At 36.8% G+C, this 21,100-nt stretch overlaps 1 protein-coding gene across 2 annotated transcripts in view; it reads left to right on the top strand.

Moving 5' to 3' along the window:
* Positions 1-21,100, top strand: part of magi3a (membrane associated guanylate kinase, WW and PDZ domain containing 3a) — a 169,416-nt gene that overhangs the window by 128,535 nt on the left and 19,781 nt on the right. For both annotated transcript variants that reach the window (XM_016256393.1, XM_016256386.1), the window contains 9 exons: positions 658-737; positions 1,226-1,283; positions 4,154-4,278; positions 10,921-11,112; positions 14,575-15,144; positions 18,727-18,758; positions 19,722-19,911; positions 20,013-20,107; positions 20,191-20,383. In XM_016256393.1, the coding sequence (XP_016111879.1) occupies positions 658-737; positions 1,226-1,283; positions 4,154-4,278; positions 10,921-11,112; positions 14,575-15,144; positions 18,727-18,758; positions 19,722-19,911; positions 20,013-20,107; positions 20,191-20,383 (1,535 nt within the window). The remainder of the gene's footprint in view (positions 1-657; positions 738-1,225; positions 1,284-4,153; positions 4,279-10,920; positions 11,113-14,574; positions 15,145-18,726; positions 18,759-19,721; positions 19,912-20,012; positions 20,108-20,190; positions 20,384-21,100) is intronic.

Raw genomic sequence — 21,100 nt, 5'->3', positions numbered from 1 at the left:
GGCTGACTAAATACTTTTTTTCCCCACTGTATATATATATATATATATATATATATATATATATATATATATATATATATATATACATACATACACACACACACACAACATTCTTCATTATATTTTACATCATTTAAAACCTGGATTTAAAGTATCTTTAAAATTCACTGTCATTGCTCTGCTAATAAGCTCTAATAAGAATTTATAATTTAAAAAAAAATGCACAAATGGTCTCAGATTTTTGGACCCCTAATTATTGAATTATTGAAAAAAATATATATTATTAATAAGTCACATCAAAAACCTATAACTGGGTGAAAAATAGAACATAAATGTGATTGACTTTTATAATCTTTAAGTATGATTATTTATTTTTATCGTTTGACAAATATTTTTTCCATGTACCGCCAAGTGTACACATGGTTGAAAATCACTGCTTTGAAAATATGAAGGAAAAAAAAACATCTTGCCATCTGGTTTTAGCAATCGTTGAGCAGCTTTATTGACTGATTGTGTCATTTTTACATTGTTACAGTGGGCTCTAGTCATATTTCTGTTGTTTTATGAGTTTTATGAGTGTTACACTGTTCCAGTATAATGACGGTCCATTCTCAGAAAGGTGTTTGTTTACTAATGCTTCTTTCCCTCTCTGTGTAGCCATAATAGCAAGACCACGACCTGGCTCGACCCACGACTGGCAAAGAAAGCCAAGCCTCCTGAAAGATGCGAGGATGGCGGTAAGAGCGAGTTGTTTCATGAATCACACATAAGAGTAAACAGACCCGAGCTGAGCCGTGAGACATTAGCCTGCCTCTCTCTGGCCCGCCTGACTAATGGCTCACAGGAGACATGCTGAGAGCCCATCAGAGTGTCATCTCACACAAGCTATCCCAGCACCACTTTCTGCATTGGGCATGTACGTCCGTGTCAGGCTGGTGGCTCATCACACCTCTCACATCACAGGGAAAGATAACAAATCATTTTCCGTACAGCTTACTAATACCTGCACCCCCTGCGTTTCCTCGCCGTGCAGCCTTCTGATCTCCTCTCTGCCCAAACACGCGTGTAAATCCAGCCAGACTTCTTGACCTACCTGGTGTTTGGCTTCTCAGAAATTCACAGTCAGAAAATCAGACCCCCTGGTGTCAAGCACATGGGTGATTTGTGTCTGTTCTAGCTGTCTCTGTTCTAGCTGTCTCTGATATGCCTGTCTGATTCTCCGCAGAGCTTCCATATGGCTGGGAGAAGATTGAGGACCCACAGTATGGGACTTATTATGTGGAGTGAGTATGCTAAAATCATTTGTCGTCTATTCCCATTTAGTTGTTTTTTTAATCCAGTTTTTCAGAGTAAAACAACAATAAAAGCATAAAGGGAGTGTAGCATTCATCCTCAATGAAAGGATCACTTACTAAGTTATGAAAATAATACAACTTTATATGAGTTGATTGATTTGTTATGTAAATGATGTCAGAATGCCAAGTCACTGTATAAAGCATCATTTTTTAAAGGGTTTAATACGTGGATCTCTGTGTCCAAAAAAACACAAAAATAGTTATTTTTAACTTTGAAATAAACAATTTTTTTTATTAAAAATAAAAATTTTGAAATTAATAAAATGAAAAATATTTATAAACACAAAGTTTTGCCAAATATGACTGCATTCATCTAATTTCACTCACACTACTATGCTTATAAGAGAATAAAATAATAAATTAAAAATTAGGGAAAAAGTATGAGATATTTGTTCACCTAACTTAAAAATGTAGTTGAATTAAAATTCTATATATTATATTATTGTAATACTACAGTATGTATATAATATATTATACATTTTATGTATAACAATCTATAATGAATGACAATATAATTAAGTTTGAATGAATTTTTTATTTTAAATTCCCTCACATTGCTGTTTTAGTAAGATTTAATAATATGCAACTTTTAAAAATGCACAAAAATGTCTCATTTCTGAACACCTGATTAAATATATATAGTTTATTAATATTTTTCTGATATAGAAGACTGATCAGTGTGACCTATCATCGATCATCATATTGGCCAGATTTGCTAATTTTCTGCTCTCAAAGCATTGTGGGATATTGAAGTTGTTGACAGGACAGCCGACTCGAGGGCTTTCGGAAGCGGATACAGGATTTGATTTTAATGGCATTTATTTTGTGTAAGGTCAATCCCCGCTGTGCCAGGATATTTATGCAAGGAAGTCAACAAAACATTGTTTTATTTTTGATTTAAATATGGCTTGGCACAGTGCCTCATTATTCTCTGCCTGAATTATCAAAACGGGGAACTTCAGCAGTCAGATGAGAGCACTCAGTCTCTCGCTCTCTGTGGATTGGGTGGATAAGTCTCAGCATGAGTCACCCACAGCAAAAGCACAAAAAGTACCTTACTTTGTGAGGGATCTGTGGTGGTTAAAAGCCTTCCTGAGGTGCAGTCACGACCGGCAGGTACAACAGTTAAAGCCAAGTAACACAATGCAGACGAGCTGCTTTTTTCACTTTATGTGAACCTATAGGGTGGGAGGGATAAAACAACACACTCCAGCACTGAGCCTGAACCTCTACAGAGGAAACGCATGTGCTGTGAAGCTTGTGTCTCTGGAAAGGCTTGCCAAGGTAATATTGATTCATTTCGGCAGCTAGCAAACAAGAAAACAAATGTGCTGGTTGTAGAGGAGAGTGCATGCGTGCAGCAATTACAGATGGGTTTGAAATATGCCTGTTCTGTGGCACTTGTAATCAAGTGTGTTTTTGCGGTGCTATAACAACAAAAATATTTATCAAGGTTTTTGTCTTATTTTCCAGTAGAAACATCCTTATTAAACAAGAGCAATTCTAAAGTCAGCATGAAATTGACACTATTGACTTTCTTAATGTACTCTCCTAGTTTTATTGCAAACTATTAATCTCTGCATGGTTGTTACATGTAAATGTTTGTCTTAATTTGTCTTAATCATAATGTAGTAGCTTCTTCTGTAATGGCTTTTATTTTCTCTGATGTCATTTAGGGCACACTAGTCTCACGTAGCCAGACCTTCAGACTGACGGCTGAAGGTCTGGAATCCATGGCAGCTTTCATTGGCCATGGCCCGCCCATGAGACCGTTTGACCGACATGTCAAACAACCAATCACGGTTCATTTCGTTTCAGCGTCATGTAACGTTTCAGGGCGTGGAAATGTCGCCACAATAACAGACCGGTGTGTAAAACTCTCGGACGTATTTTAAATCCCCGACAGAAAACTGCTGCTGCATTCTATTCATGACGTATTGACACAAATTTCAAATGATTTTCAATGGTCGCTTTATCGCGTCCAGTGCAGACAGACTTTAGCTGTTGCGGCACAGACACGTGTTACTCACCTATCGAGAAGAAACAAAGCTACCTTGGCGTCCGATCGCAGGTCTTCCGCTCCTTGAGTTCTCTCCAGCGCTGGAAAGCTGATCCGATACGGGTCCTACTTCTTGCCTTATCGTAAGCTTTCTTTTGTTCCGCAGACGTTTTCCTCTTTTGTTTTTTTTTATCCGCCATCTCTATCTTTCTGTCGCTCGGCTCGGCTAATGTCCGTCCTGTTCACTGAGCGCTCTCTCCTCCACATCATGAGTAGACACACCCCTTACTGCTGCTTGGCTACAAGTTTGTTTTGGTACTCGGCCGACTCAGTTTTCTAAAGCGTTTTTGAAAAAATACATACCCCACTTTTAAAATCATACTAAAATACTAAAATTATTACTTTCAAATACTTTTCCAGTGTTCAGTTAAAGTCTTTTATCTAGTCTTCTCAAAGTTGTGTAGTTGAAAGGGTTGCGTTCTTCCCGAGTCAAACCAGTTCATGTCATTTTTACAAGTTTCTGTCTCAGTATGTTGTTTATTTTTCTGTTCATTTACCAAATGTCTGTGGTAAAGGAAAAAGTGACTGCCTGGTTAGCAGACAACAAATAGGAAGAGACGCATGCGCACAGTTCCTTACCTTTTGGCTCTGATACGGTTTTGTCCTTTACAAAGTATGTTTGCATAAACAGATAGGCATCGCTAATGTTCTCTACTCTGAGTGTTTGTGCAAGCGTGTGTGTCATTGTATCTGCCTTCTCCGGTCTTTTGCGCACTGACTGTCTCACTCTTTCCTTCAGCCACATCAACCAGAAGACTCAGTTTGAGAATCCAGTGCAGGAAGCCAAGAAGAAACTCAGCCAGGACGCGTCTCCAACCAGTCAGCCAATAGCAGCGGCCGCAGGAGCTGTACCAACGCCCTTAAGTAAATCCCTACATTTTTTCTGCTTTATTCCCCATTTCCTACTATCTCAGTTTTTATTTCTTTTTTTACCACTTTAATCTATTCTAAAGCATTTAACAAATGTATTCCTGTGATCTGCAGCCATTACTTTTCAGTATCACATGATCCGTCTGAAGAAAACAGTGTTGCTTAATATTTTTGTGAAACCTAATGTGTATATATATATATATATATATATATATATATATATAGAAGAAACAAAGCTACCTTGGCGTCCGATCGCAGGTCTTCCGCTCCTTGAGTTCTCTCCAGCGCTGGAAAGCTGATCCGATACGGGTCCTACTTCTTGCCTTATCGTAAGCTTTCTTTTGTTCCGCAGACGTTTTCCTCTTTTGTTTTTTTTTATCCGCCATCTCTATCTTTCTGTCGCTCGGCTCGGCTAATGTCCGTCCTGTTCACTGAGCGCTCTCTCCTCCACATCATGAGTAGACACACCCCTTACTGCTGCTTGGCTACAAGTTTGTTTTGGTACTCGGCCGACTCAGTTTTCTAAAGCGTTTTTGAAAAAATACATACCCCACTTTTAAAATCATACTAAAATACTAAAATTATTACTTTCAAATACTTTTCCAGTGTTCAGTTAAAGTCTTTTATCTAGTCTTCTCAAAGTTGTGTAGTTGAAAGGGTTGCGTTCTTCCCGAGTCAAACCAGTTCATGTCATTTTTACAAGTTTCTGTCTCAGTATGTTGTTTATTTTTCTGTTCATTTACCAAATGTCTGTGGTAAAGGAAAAAGTGACTGCCTGGTTAGCAGACAACAAATAGGAAGAGACGCATGCGCACAGTTCCTTACCTTTTGGCTCTGATACGGTTTTGTCCTTTACAAAGTATGTTTGCATAAACAGATAGGCATCGCTAATGTTCTCTACTCTGAGTGTTTGTGCAAGCGTGTGTGTCATTGTATCTGCCTTCTCCGGTCTTTTGCGCACTGACTGTCTCACTCTTTCCTTCAGCCACATCAACCAGAAGACTCAGTTTGAGAATCCAGTGCAGGAAGCCAAGAAGAAACTCAGCCAGGACGCGTCTCCAACCAGTCAGCCAATAGCAGCGGCCGCAGGAGCTGTACCAACGCCCTTAAGTAAATCCCTACATTTTTTCTGCTTTATTCCCCATTTCCTACTATCTCAGTTTTTATTTCTTTTTTTACCACTTTAATCTATTCTAAAGCATTTAAAAAATGTATTCCTGTGATCTGCAGCCATTACTTTTCAGTGTCACATGATCCGTCTGAAGAAAACAGTGTTGCTTAATATTTTTGTGAAACCTAATGTGTATATATATATATATATATATATATATATATATATATATATATTTGGTTTTTCGTATGAATAAGAAAATGTACCAACGCCCTTAAGTAAATCCCTACATTTTTTCTGCTTTATTCCCCATTTCCTACTATCTCAGTTTTTATTTCTTTTTTTACCACTTTAATCTATTCTAAAGCATTTAAAAAATGTATTCCTGTGATCTGCAGCCATTACTTTTCAGTGTCACATGATCCGTCTGAAGAAAACAGTGTTGCTTAATATTTTTGTGAAACCTAATGTGTATATATATATATATATATATATATATATATATATATTAGGATTTTCGGATGAATAAGAATAGCTTTTGTTTGAAATAGATTTTTTTGTTTGTAACAGTGTAAAAGTGATCACTTTTGATCAATTTGATGCATTTTCAAAAAGGTCTTTAGGTTTTTAGTTGCCTGACCAAATCATATGTCAGACAATCCCATTAATTAAAACCATCAAAACAGTCCAACCTAAACAAGTAAGGCTGATTTCTTTTTCAGCAATGGTGATAGGAAACAATTCAGTGAGAATGAGATCAGGAAGTGATAATTGCCACAGAGATCAGGAAGTAACAAGAGCCACTGTTTTCAATTGCATTGTCACATAGTTATTCTGTCCTCACTCAAAAAGTGAATTTTGCACCAGTATGATTTCAGCGATGCAGAGCCAGTCATTGAAACCAAACAAACTTCAGTATATCTTGCCAGGTCCTGATTTGTTGAGACAAAAACTCAGATTAACATGGAACAGCTATGATTTATTTCTTGATGCTTTATCACATCACACCTGGTTCAGACATGGTTTAAGTGAGAACTGAGTTTATAAAATAAGAGATGCATGAGCTGCTCAGGTGTTAGTTTAAGCAGAGGCAGATCATTTCCATCAGAAGAACATAATCAACATCTGTGGTTAATATGATCTCTGATAATCCCAGAGGCTCAGAGCTCCTTTCATCATATGCAGCAATTCTGTCAGCTAGTGTGTGTGTTTTACCATCTGTGTGTGTATTTATGTGTGACCGTGTACTTGTTCAGTTACACTCACCTGCGCCAGCTTTTGTATATTTATGCACGCGTTCCACTTTGTAGCTGGTGTTTCACTATTGACTTAACATTGCACATCCTTGTTCTGTCTTCTAATGTGACACTAAGCAGTAGCTCTGTCTCTTTCATTTGCTCTTTTTCTCTGAGCTTTTTTCTTGTTTTCAATAGGTGTTTGCTTATGTCTCAGGTTTCAAAGTACGAGTTTACACCTGGTGTGCATATACTTGTTTTGTCCCAATCTGCATGCTGACTGTCCTATAGATGGATGGATAGATATATAGATAATTTTATTAAATCATTTTATTATATATATTATTTTATTATCATAATTTAATGGATGAGGTTTCTTCCTAATGATTCTGGCTGTCCAAATTTGTAATTTCATATTTTGAGTGTCTTTATTAGTAGCCATTAGTGATTGATGCTGCTTTATCTTCCACTGCCTGGCCCAATATCCAGCAATTTTATCCTGTTGAATGATTGCATTGAATGATAGAGTTTGGCCAGCCAACACATGACTGAGTTCGGTTTTAGGTTGTTCAAGGTTACACCAGGCTGTTTGTTGTTTGGCCTCCCTGAGCGTCACTGTCTCCTGTGCGTTCCTCTGTCCTCTGAGCGTTGATTTTGTCCTCCTATCCCCTCTGGAAGGCTGGCAGTGGACGTCTGTTCTGTCTCATTAGTGAAAGCGCATGCAGCCCCCTCCACGCTATGCTCTGTTAGCTGGCCAAGACACTTTAATGAGTGGATGGTGATGCCTAGCTGAGAACAGGACAGGGACGAGTGCACAAAAATATAATGCAGTGTTTTCAGAGAATAATCAGAAATTATAACCATAACTATACATTTCATGGGGAAGTCGTGGCCTAATGGTTAGAGAGTCGGACTCATAACCCAAAGGCTGTGGGTTCGAGTCTCGTACCGGCAGGGACCTGGCCCAATATCCAGCAATTTTATCCTGTTGAATGATTGCATTGAATGATAGAGTTTGGCCAGCCAACACATGACTGAGTTCGGTTTTAGGTTGTTCAAGGTTACACCAGGCTGTTTGTTGTTTGGCCTCCCTGAGCGTCACTGTCTCCTGTGCGTTCCTCTGTCCTCTGAGCGTTGATTTTGTCCTCCTATCCCCTCTGGAAGGCTGGCAGTGGACGTCTGTTCTGTCTCATTAGTGAAAGCGCATGCAGCCCCCTCCACGCTATGTTCTGTTAGCTGGCCAAGACACTTTAATGAGTGGATGGTGATGCCTAGCTGAGAACAGGACAGGGACGAGTGCACAAAAATATAATGCAGTGTTTTCAGAGAATAATCAGAAATTATAACCATAACTATACATTTCTACCAACAATTATGATAGTAATGGCAAAATTCATGCATTTTATTTCTTTTTTTCATGTACTCAAGCAATTATAAAACAATTTTAGCTCTTGCCGCTTGTGTATTTAGGTCATTTTCTACACACACGCACACATATATGTATGTATACAGCACTCATACTACACCTTTAATTAAACTCCGACATTTCATAATCTGCTTGCCCTATGAGTGAAATAGTGGCCCTTTATGCATAAGATGCATAATAAGGTAAACATAAACATCAACTTTCCCACTTTTCCCAGAATTCCCACACGAGCTGAATGTGAAAACAGCAGTACAGGAGGGATAAATCTAATAATATGCAAGAATGGGTTTGTACCTGTGTCCAACAACCAATTCACATGCACTTGTGGCTCACTGTTCAAATGTGTGCCATGGTTATTACAATCAACATAATCCGTTTCATAGGGCCGGTCCAACTCATCAATATGGCTGTTATGCAAATCCATTTCCCACCACACACGGTGAGATATCCATCCCTGCTCTCCTAATGAGATTGATGTGGCCTCATCTGATGCTGCTGGCACTCTCAAATGAGACAAGAAAAAAATAAAACCACTGGCTGGGTTAGAAATGACTGTAATTAGTGTATGATCTGCCGTTTAGAGCTGATTCAGAGTCAGTGTTGAACACCTTCCTCTTAAAGGGCTAGTTCACCCAAAAATCATGCGGAATGACATAAAAGTGAGTAAATTATTTATTATTTTAGAATTAAGGAAGAAACCTAGAAGAAGCGTATATTCAGAACCTCAAACCATTTGTAAAAAATAAAATACACTTAGCTTATGCAGAGTTTAGAAAGACTGAAAATGCAGCCCTCCTTTTCGCTTTATTATTATTCATCCAACAGGTGAAACTGTAAAGTGCTACTTGCGGTCTCTATTGTTTCATAACTCTGTGTGATTATCTGATGTAAGTGCTCAGTGCTGTTACGCTTCACATAACTTGTTGAGCAGCACGAAACTGGCTCTTTTATTTAATGGATACTTTCTACACATCATTTCCACAGTCCTCCAGGGGTTTTTGTGATATCCTGTAATTGTAGAATGGAATTTGGAAATGTGCAATATTCCTCTCAAGAATTGGAAAGCATCATCATTGGTTAAGTATAGAATGATATCTAAAAATATTGTGCGTAATTTTAATGGTTTTTGTTAGTTATTGTTTTATAAACTACTATTCAAAAGTTCGGGGTCAGTAAGGTTTTTGCTTTGAAAGAGATTAATATTTTTATAAAGCAATGATGCATTAAATTAACACATCATTGCAAATGCTGAAAAAAAAGTGAACTGTCACATTAAAAAGTGACAGTTTTCAAATAAATGCTGTTCTTTTGAACTTCTGTTTAGCAACTTTCTGTTCCACTGTTCCAATTGTTTTCAACATTGATAATAACAATAAGAAATGTTTCTTGAGCAGCAGATCAGCATATTTGAATGATTTCTGAAGGCTCATGTGACACTGAAGACTAGAGTAATGAATGCTAAAAATTCAGCTTTGACATCACAGGAATAAATTATATTTTAAAATATATTCACATAAGAAATAATAAATTTAAATGTTAACAATATTTCAGAATATTACTATTTTACTGTATTTTTTGAACAAAATAAGCCTTAGTGAGCATAAAACACTTTTCCAAAAAAAAAAATCGTATTGACAAACTTTTGAATGGTAATGTATATTTCACTTTGTACATGGAAAAATACATTTTATTATTTACATTAAAATTATAAACTCAGATCTCCTTATAAAATGTATGTGATTGTTGACATGATAAAATGACCTTCCAAGAATAAGCAGTAAATTAATATAATTTAATATACTGCATGATGATATCAGTCATACTCGTTTTGTAGCATTCTTAAAAAATCATGTTTATGTCAGTGTTTAAAATTTATTTATAGTAGTTCATCTTGGAGGGGTCACCATGGCAACATCATTTATACATTCAATAAATTTGCATGTGCTCCCCACAAATTGGTTTAAGAAAAAAAAGGGAGGATTATCAGCCCATCGGAGGACATTTTATCAGATGAAAACATCACCAAATGTTGCTTGAGCGTTTTCTTAGTGGTTATTAATTAGGAGTTCCTAACTAGAACACTCTTACGAATGTGCTGCTGTGAGGGTAAATGGCTTAGGAGTAATTGAGGAAGAGTCTAATGGATGGACTGCGATAATTAATTCAAGTGTATGTGGATATTTACAGAACAATCTATCATTCACTCATTTAGTGATGTATCTTTTACTCTCTTTATTGCTTTCTCTGTTGCATTATTTAATGCGAATGACTAATGGAGTCCAGACCTCCGTCCTTTCCTCTAGTTCTCTCTGTGACGCTATACTCGGTTTCTTTCACAGCCTGTTTTGTGATTGTTTCAGTAGTACAGTAAGAAGCACTGCAGGAACAGTTCAGATTAAAGTAAAATTCTTGTTTTTTATGGAATATAGTAGTGTTTAGCATAAATAATTTATCCGTGCATATCATTATTTTTTTTTAATTCATATGCCCTCGTAATCTTTAATCAAAGTAACTGCACCTATTCCCTTGCAATGAAATCTCTTCTCTAATGGCATATTTACCTGCGTGAGGACAGGACATCCCATCCAGCGCTAGCAAACGACAACAATCCAATCAATTCCCCATGGACCGAATTAAGTCCCACTCTACTTTTTCCTCATTTCACTGCATATATGTCACAGTAGGGAAGAAAAGACTATCACTTCTGTTTCATGCTGACTTTAAAAGGGAACTTCGCTCATTTTGACAAATTGTAGAGATTTCTATACAAACAGCTCATTTAGAAGTACATACTCTTTGTCTTGCTTTGTAAACAAGCTTTAAATTGTTAGTCTCACATACACTCTCTATCTTTTCTCTTTTAGATGAAACTGGTTTAAGGGGATTCACACGAGACCCATCTCAGCTGCAGGGTGCTATTTTGCGCACAACTTTGAAGAAGAGCCCTCAGGGCTTTGGTTTCACCATCATCGGTGGAGACCGACCAGATGAATTCCTTCAAGTGAAGAACGTCCTGAGAGATGGACCCGCTGCACACGATAACAAAATCGCTTCGGGTAAGTCCACTCGGCTTACACTCTTAAAAATAAAGGTGCTTCACGATGCCATAGAAGAACCTTTTTGTCTAAATGGTTCCATAAAGAACCTTTAACATCTGAAGAACCTTTCTGTTTCACAAAAGGTTCTTTGTGGCGAAAAAAGGTTCTTGAGATTATAAAAAGGTAATAAAGAGATGGTTCTTTAAAGAACCTTTGACTGAATGGTTCTTTGTGGAACTAAAAATGGTTCTTCTATGGCATCGCTTGAAGAACCTTTTGAAGCACCTTTATTTTTAAGAGTGTATGTTCATTAAGTTCTGAGGCAACTTGTTGCTTATTTTATGAATGTTGATAGGCCATCAGGTAATTAATTTGGTCCAAGTATCGTTATGCACACTAACACCATGGATCATTGGTGTTTATCGCTGCAGTCTCGAATGGTACCATATTTGGCGCATTGCTGGATGCCACATCTATTTCTTGGAGCATTGCCGGGTTACTAGATTCCAAGTAAATAATCCTGTGAAAGTGCCCACAGCGGGATCGCATAGATAGCGATAAAATAAATCAGAATCAGTGGGTGAGCATCAGGGGAGCTGGCTTTCCTGCAGAGTTGTGTTTGGTGATAATTGCAGCGCTTACACTAACACTCACTACCCTCCATTACAATGTGAAGAAACAACTGCCTGTATACTTCAACTCCCTGGAGACAGCAGTCTGTACATAGAATTGTAAAACAGTTTAACCGAGATATACATATAATTCTGGATTCAAGTGCGGCGCAATAAACATGCTTCAGCTGGCTCAAAGAGGCATGCTGAAGGGTAGATTCATCTGCATCCCATTTCTTTATGCAAATTCTTATGTTTGGTCAACAAGCTATGAAAAAAGCCATAGAGGGCTGTTTATGAGCCTCTTTTTGACCTGGCAAAGCATTAATCATAATTGTGGATTCTCACTATTTGCTTTTGTTCATTTGGTATTTGTCTTGAATCGTCAGACTTTTGACTTGTTGCAGCATAAAATTTGATCCTCGTTTATGATTATTCTGGCCAAGAATAGCTCATTTAGGTAGAAAGAGACTATCTGATTAACATGGAAAGCAGCCAACAGCAGTTTGTTTAATTTTTATGGGGGTCGGGAAGTTGAAATGACAATAATAGATTGTCATGGGCAAAATTCAGATAAGCTGCATTTGTTTGATCATAAATAAAATAAAAACAGTATTGTGAAATATTATTAGAATTTCAAATAAGTGCTTTATATTTGAATATCATTTAAAATATAATTTATTTCTGTGATAGCAAAGCTGACATTTCAGCAGCCATTACTCCAGTCGTAAACGTCACTTGATCCTTCAGAAATCATTCTGCTACTCGAAAACATTTCTGATTATTATCAATTTTGAAAACATTTGAGCGGTTTAATATTTTTGTGGAAATTGAGGTATGTTTATTTCTTTAAATAATAGAAAATTCAGAAAAACAGCATTTGTTTGAAATGGAAATCTTTTTGTGATATTATAAATGTCTTTACTGTCACTTTTGATTAATTTAATGCATCCTTGCTGATTAAAAGTATTTATTTATTTCCAAAAAAAAAAAAAAAAGTCTTACTGACCCTAGACTAAAGTCAGGCAAACAAATTGGAACTGATGATTTCAGTCAGTGCTTGTCGTTTTTATGTGCACTATATTTATCTGGAGGTCAGTGAGAAGTATTTTACTTGTTTTGTTAACAGAATATCTAAACTCATACTCAAACCTCATGGCTAGCAGTAGACCTGACCCAATTACTTGATCATCTGAATGAAACATTGATGCTCGCAGCGCTTTGACAGGTTGTGTGCTCCGTTCCAATATTACTGTATTAGCAGCAGGATGTCTTGGGCAGAACAGTGACTTTCAAGAAGTGACGCAAACCTGGAAGGATGCCATTGATTGGTCAGGAGTGGAAAAGGATGCAGGAATCCCCTAAAGTCCTCTGCATTGATCAATAGACACACTTCACATTAGATAGACTGCAGCAACTGAGCGGATCATTGACTTTAGCTGGAGTAATGGTTACGTGGGCACTAGCCTCTTTATCACTGCATATCATACTCATACACACTCCCTCATGAACAGAACAGAAGGAGCCAAGACAGCTCTCGTTGCTGGAATCAAAATGAACAGTTTAAACACATTGGCAGGATTTGTATCTGTGCTCAAATTGACACAGTAGCCATGTTCCAAATCCGAGTGAGTTTGCCTTGCTGCCTATTGTCTTTATACACAGTCAGATAGCTTCAAAGACACTATGCTTACTAAAATTGAATCTTATTAGAGACTGATTTAAAAAGGCTTTATATAGACTGCAATTAAAATGGTCACTCACATCCCACACAAACAGCAGTCTTCAAAAATGCATGATTCAAATGTTGCTGAACTAAAACAAATTGCATAACACACAGATATCGGATGTAATTGTGTTTTAATTAGAATTAGTTTTAGTTTAATTAACTATGAATTTTTTGTTGATACTTTTCAGTACTGGAAAAAATATAGTTAATGCAAATGTATTATGGAAATGTTTTATGAAATACATACAATTTTGCCTTATATTTTGTCCAGAAATAGCTATTTTACTGTTTGAAACAGCCTTTGCATCAGGAATGCATACAGTAGAAAACGCTTCAAATGCCAAAAATTTATATTCTATTAAGTGCAAAAACAGTGTTGTTGTTGTGACACCAAACTATTAAAAATCATTTGCATTAATTTAAATAAAATACAATTTTAATGAAATGAAATTATTAACATAAGAACTAAAATAGATCATTTAAAACTTTAAAACAAAAAACGTAAATGAAAATTAGTGTTGCCTGTAGCAACAAACTAAAATATAAGCAAGTTAAATGCTAAAATTACTAAAACTGATATAAATTCTAATGAAAACTGAAAGTATGAGATAAAAAGTTATTTTAAATATTAACAAATACTCCAATAGTATATGACTAATAGTAAAATAACAACAAAAAATGCAAAGCATTTTATTTAGAACATTTTATTACTGAATAAATGTAATTTTCACTGAGCTTGTCACATTGCATTCTGGGAATGCCTTATGTGTGAAGGATAAATTCAACACTGCCTTTGGCCATTTTGGCCATAACAAGGTATCCGACTGTTTGAAACAGGCTGTGAGTGCATGAGAAACCTGACTAATGATTACCATTGAATCTAATGTTAAAATGCTTCCATTGAATCTAAAGTTAAAACACAATGTATATTGCATACAAATATTGAAGTAAGTAGTGGACTTTAATCAGATTGAACAATTTGTCAGTACCAAATAAATGTAATTTTTTAAATGGGCACACAATGTGATGATGGCCAAAACAAGATATTTTGCAAGGCATCATAACTTTTCCTAAACATGCTGTCTAGGTAGGGTTTGGAACAGCTGCTTCATTCATACTTATTCTTTGTCTGTCGTTTAGGTGATGTTATAGTGGACATAAATGGTACATGCGTGCTGGGTAAGACCCATGCAGATGTGGTCCAGATGTTCCAGTCCATTCCTGTGAATCAGTATGTGGATATGGTCCTGTGCCGTGGATACCCGTTGCCAGAGGACACTAACTCCAGCGAAGAGGGCACAGGTGACATAACTGCTATGCCGGGAATGGACGGGCAGCCCATTCATTCAGACGGGACGCCCTCTGTGCAGGACCTCCATTGCATGACCACCGATGGCAGACATCCAGCTGCAGCAATGCCCAACGGACGCTACCCAGAGGCGGGAGAGACCACCCTGCTGCAGCCCGAGCTGGTCAGCGTGCCTTTGGTAAAGGGGCCGAGCGGATTCGGCTTTGCCATCGCAGACTGTCCACTGGGCCAGAAGGTGAAGATGATTCTGGACGCGCAGTGGTGCCGAGGTCTGCTGAAGGGGGACGTGATAAAGGAAATTAACAGGCAGAACGTGCAAACCCTCACCCATGCGCAGGTGGTGGACATCCTCAAAGACCAGCCCATGGGCAGCGAGGTCCACGTCCTGGTGCTCAGAGGAGGTGAGTGATGGAGAGAGTCTGACCTTGGGTCCAATTACCTCCTATTTATTTTGACTGCATCCCACTGCAGGCCTCATCTGGCTCTAGTGACAGTTAAAGGGGGATAGTTCATCCAAAAACTAATATTCTATCATTATTTTCCAGTGTTGTTTTAGTATTATTTATTTATTTATTTTTAAAGATTTATTTTTGGAATTTTGCCTTTTATTACGATAGGAAGCGAAGTGGGAGAGAGAGAGGGGGTGGGCTTGTGAAAGTTCCTCGAGTTGGGATTCGAAATCGGGACGCCCGTAGTGCAACAGCATTGTATGTTAGCATGTTGCCCACAAGGCTATTTATATGCTATTGTAGTATTTGTTTATATACTGAATTAGCTTTTATTTTTATAATTTTATGTTTTAATTTAAATTTTTGTTTCAGTTTTAGTTGTTTTGTTATGTAAATTATGCATAAACTTTGATAAGCTTAAATGAATATTAGAAATGTTGCTTGGGAAGCTAACTGAAATATAATAAGTTGAAATGACTACAACTAAACTGAAATAAAAATAATGCTGAATAGAAATACTAAAAAACTAATATTAATAAAAATGGCAAATAGCACATAATATATTATAGCAGATTTTTAAATATTTATATTTAAGTTTAGTTTATTTTTATTTCCATTTGTGACCCTGGACCACAAATGTAAGGGTCATAAGGCTCAAGAAAATGACAATGAAATTGAGATTTATACATCTTTCCATTGATGTATGATTTGTTAGGATAGGACAATATTTGGCCGAGATACAACTATTTGAAAATCTGGAATCTGAGGGTGCAAAAAAATCAAAATATTGAGAAAATCGCCTTTAAAGAAGTCCTTAGCAATCCATATTACTAATCAAAAATGAAGTTTTGATATATTTACAGTAGGAAATTTACAAAATATCTTAATGGAACATAATCTTTACTTAATGTCCTAATGATTTTTGGCATAAAAGAAAAATCTATAATTTTGACCCATACCACGTATTGTTGGCTATTGCTACAAATATACCCATGCAACTTATGACTGGTTTTGTGGTCGGGGGTCACATTTGAATAATTTTAGTGCTTAAAATTTATTTCAGTTAGTTGCAAAGGCAACATTTCTCATTTTCGTTAAAGCTTATTAAAGTTTATCCCCAATTTATATAACTAAAAAATAACTAAAACCAAACTTACTTTTCATCTAATATTTTTTTATATAATTTGTTATATAATTTAATTATTTTATTGCAATTAATGCAAATGATTTTCATAGTTTTAGTTTTTGTTAACAATAATAATAACATTTACTCACCCTCATGTCATTTCAAACCTGAATGACTTGCATTCTTCATTGGAAAAAATGCCAATTGACATTGGAACATTTTTTTTTTCCATAATCAAGGTCAAAGAAAGTCAAATGTCGTTTGGTCTCCGTTTAGTTTGGAAAATTGTGCATTCCACACAAGAAAGAAAGTCAGTCATACAGATTTGGAGTGACATGAGTCTGAGTAAATGATGATGACAGAGTTTTCATTTTTGGTGAACTGTCCCTTTAAAGAAGAACTCCGAGAGATAAAGTTGTGATGAAAATGATTTATGTAAGCTGAAGATGTGTGAAGAAGAATAAAGCGAGAGACATAGCAAGGAGGGTGAGAGCTCAAAGATATAGACGCTTGTGTTTGAGAGTGAAAGATCCTCACATTTTAGTGAGACTGATCATCATATATCACTATAATACCATTAACACCTGAAGGAAAAAACGTTCACGCTGAAACTCCAGTAACGTACAGCAGGTTGGTGATTGAGCTGGGGTGATTGAAGTTAATTTGTTAAGTAATCAAAATAAAGTGATGTCATTCTTAATTACTCCTCTTCATTTGAGTACAAAGTCTCTACAATTTCAGTTTGTGCTGCTGGGGTTTGTGGACACTTTATCAAAGGTTTATATGCATGAGACAGTTGCTACACCAGTTCTACCATCTCCTGAACTCGTAGAGAAAAAACCCAGACAATGTTTTAATTGAACTGAATGCTGTATTTGCATGCACAGCAGCGGGCGCATAGCGGCTATACACACAGATCTATGTTGCATCTAGTCTGTGGTTTGTCTGGAGCCCAAGTGAAAATATCAGGTTCTGTGTTCACTTACTGACTTCCAAGTTTCGGCTGTCACAGCGCAGACATCGGATTGTGGCTACAAAAGGTCAAGCGAATTCATAAGCAATCTTTTCTTCTCTGACTTATACAAACACGATTATATGCTCAAAATCTGCACAAAGAGCAGTGTAGCACAGATGTGGATATTCTACATAGTTTTTTTGCTATAGAGACAGCTAGGCCTTGTTAGTATTCAGATTTAACATGCAGGCTTCATCATGCGCACACACATACTGTACATCAACATGCCTGCCACAGATCATCATGCTCCATTGTGTATATATTATGTCTTCTCATTTATTTCTCCAGTATAAGTAAATGCATTGTGGAATACACTGCCCCTTAGTGGCTAGTGTTGATTTTTTTATAAAGGTTTAATTTAACTTTAATTTAAGGATTAATATAAACTACTGAAAATCAGTTTCAGGATTGAAACATTTTGGATTTTAATAATACGTTTTTTTTTGTTTTGTTTCGTTTTTGTTTTGTTCCTCTGCAAAAGTTTGGGGCATGTTAGTTTTTTTTAAATGTTTTTAAAAGAAGTCTCTTATGCTCTCCAAGGCTTTATTTATTTGATCAAAAATACAGTACTTTTTGTGAAATATTATTACAATTTAAAATAACTGTTTTGATATTAAACATTTATTTTATTTTTCAGAGTACATTCTAACCTGCTGGAATAATTCTTATTATTATCAGTGCTGAAAACAATGGTGCTGCTTAATTTATATGTGGAAACTGATAGCCTACTTTTTCCGGATTCTTTGATGAATAGAAAGTTCAGGTTTACAGCATTTATTTGAAATAAAAAATCTTTTGTAACATTATGAATGTCTTTATTGGTCATTTTTGATCGATTTAATGCTTGCTATAAAATAATTATTAATTTCTGTCAAGAACAAAAACATACTGACCCCAATCTTTGGAACAGTAATTTGTGCTGTTTTTCACATTGAGACAGATGCTGGCTTGATTAATATTTTGCAAAGCTCTTGATATTGGTATTAAAAGTGAAGTGTGCAGAAAAACAATTAATGCTAAAATACTTTCTCCAGCTTGTACAATGTTTATAGAAAGCCAGTTATAGGCTGATTTCTGTCATTTTAAACATTCTGTTTGTTTTGTCCCAACTTTGGCTCAGCCAATGCCGGGAGTTTGGGGCGGGGCTATCTGTTTATCTGACCAATGACAGACTAGGCAGCATGTTCTGTAAGCCTGTTTGAAATACTAATTTCATTTCATTTCGTGTTGTTAGTGACGCAAAACTGGCACACTTCACTTTTAAAGGTTTTAAATTTTCCTTTCTCCTGCAATAAATGACTCTGTCTAACGTAATTATATAGTCTTGGAACGTACCTCTTCAACTGCACTTGCTCATTCTCGTTTCCCTCTTTATATCTGTTTGTGCCTGCAGGTCAGACATCTCCCGTGAAGTCTCTGAAACCTGTAAGTTCAGCTAAATGTCTTTTAATTACTCAATTTTTGGGATTGAATTTAGACACACTAGGGAATTTTGATGAAATGAAGATGAAACAGGGTGAATTATTTATCTGCCTCGTTCTGGGTTCTTCAGCGAAGCGCGTTCCTTGCAGTCGTACATTATTCACGGAGCAAGTGCCAAATGCTATAATGTTAATTTAAGAGCAGGATGTGGTGAATCACTTCAAGGCAAACACGAGCTTCTGCAGCGAAAATCACTGCTGAGTCAGCAGGCCCCTCAGGAGTGCTTCCTATTGGGCTTCTCTCACAAGTGTTTCTCATACAGGCTCTAATGTTGATTATCTCTCAGAGCAGTTTGTATAGCATTGTATTCAACACAGATATAAACAATGTGAGTCATAAGGACACGCTTTGAGTGACTGCATTAAAAATAATGAGATTTCTGCTTGATTAGTACATGATTAATAAATAGTCAAAAAAGATGCATTTGACTTGATGGCCTATTTAAAATAATTCACCCAAAATTGATCATTCTTTCAGAATTGATTCATCCTCATGTCATTCCAAACCTGTATTACTTTCTTTTGTCTTCTGTAGAACATAAAATATATTTTAAACGGAACAATTTTGGTTCCCATTGACTTTCATTGAATGGACTAAAAATACAATGGAAGTCAATGGGAAATAAAACTCATTAGTTATACATTAGTAATATAGTAACATACATCATTTATACATTAGTAACATTTGCTTGTGTTCAGCAGAGGAAAGAAATGCATATAAGTTTGGAATGGCATGAGGATGAGTAAATGATGACAGAAATATCATTTTTGGGTGAACCATCCCTTTCATATAGAGAGACGCCCATGTTTGGCATAGTACTCGGGATAGTGTTATTCACTGAAGTGCTGTAATGTTGATGAATATTTGGTAATGTTTGTTGATGTGTGTGTCCGTCTGTTCATTTAGATCACTCCAGCTATTCCCAGTGCCCAGAAGCAGGACATTGCCACCAGTTCCGTCAGTACTGAAACTCCCAGTCCAGCTGAGCCTGGGCCCCAGTCCCTCCCCTTTCCTCCTCTTGCCATCCGCTCCAACTCCCCAAAACTGGACCCGTCTGAGCTCTACCTCAAGTCTAAAGCCATGCTGGACAGCAAACGTGAGTCTAGAGAGCTAGTAGTGGACATGTGAAACAGTTTTGCCATTTACACCAAAATATTTATAGCTGACAGCTAATTTTGCTGGGGGGGGGGTTTCCAGCCGCCAACACTAAAGAACTGGACGTGTTTATCAGGAGGAACCAGGAGACTGGATTTGGGTTCAGAGTGCTGGGTGGAGAAGGACCAGACCAGCCAGTGAGTGTTGACATGCTTTGATTTGTCACTATATTGTCACAATGTAAAATGATGTGACCTTTAACCATGTCATCTCTCTTTAGGTGTACATTGGTGCCATTGTTCCTCTGGGTGCTGCAGAGAAGGATGGGCGTCTGCGGGCTGGAGATGAGCTCATCTGTATTGACGGCGTTACCGTCAAAGGCAAATCTCACAAACAAGTTCTGGAGCTCATGACCAATGCTGCCCGCAACGGGCAAGTGATGTTGACTGTGCGCAGAAAGCTCACCTATCCAGGTTCGTACCCTGCTGCTGTGTATCCATATGTGATAACTACATGCTTGCATTTATGTTCTGACAGCTGTAGACATCCTCCGGAGGTTTCAGTCATATCTGAGAATGATGTCTGAAAAAAGATCACCTCCCTGTGAGAAGTGAGCGTTTTGCTCCATTAGTTCTGAGTAAAGGGTCGAGTTGAGCTATAAAATAACCACAAAATCAATTTAATGACCACTGTTTTCAGTCAAAGCAAAAGACTGTTTATGTGTTAACAAAACAATGACTCAATGAGCTGAGTAACTATAAAATAAAGACGCGTCGAGACAACACACACTGGGTAATTTGAAAAAAAAAAAACTTCAATTATGAAGCCATTCTGAAATTTGGCTTTATGCCTCGTAGCAGTTTTTTTCAACATTTCATAATGTTCTCTTTCAGTTTTGTTAAAGCACACTGGGATTTTGTTCATATGTTTTACTTCATGTTGAGCATTGGTAGAGATTTTTGCCAATTGTTTTTTTCATGAATCATCAGACCAAGATTGAATCGGTCAAACTATTTAAAAAAACAAAAACAATACAATAAGTGGATGTCTAAAATTAGCAGTAGTAAAGAAAAATTTGGCTTTGATGATTATTACATAAAAAACAGTATTACTTGCCAATGACCAAACACTTAAAGTAACTGCCAGAACAATAAAAATGATCCGCACCTCACTGATACATAAACAATCCC

This window comes from Sinocyclocheilus grahami, unplaced genomic scaffold (genome assembly GCF_001515645.1).
Source record: "Sinocyclocheilus grahami isolate Dianchi unplaced genomic scaffold, SAMN03320097.WGS_v1.1 scaffold29.1, whole genome shotgun sequence".
Classification (NCBI taxonomy): Eukaryota; Metazoa; Chordata; class Actinopteri; order Cypriniformes; family Cyprinidae; genus Sinocyclocheilus; species Sinocyclocheilus grahami.
This window is presented reverse-complemented; position numbering and strand designations above follow the sequence as displayed.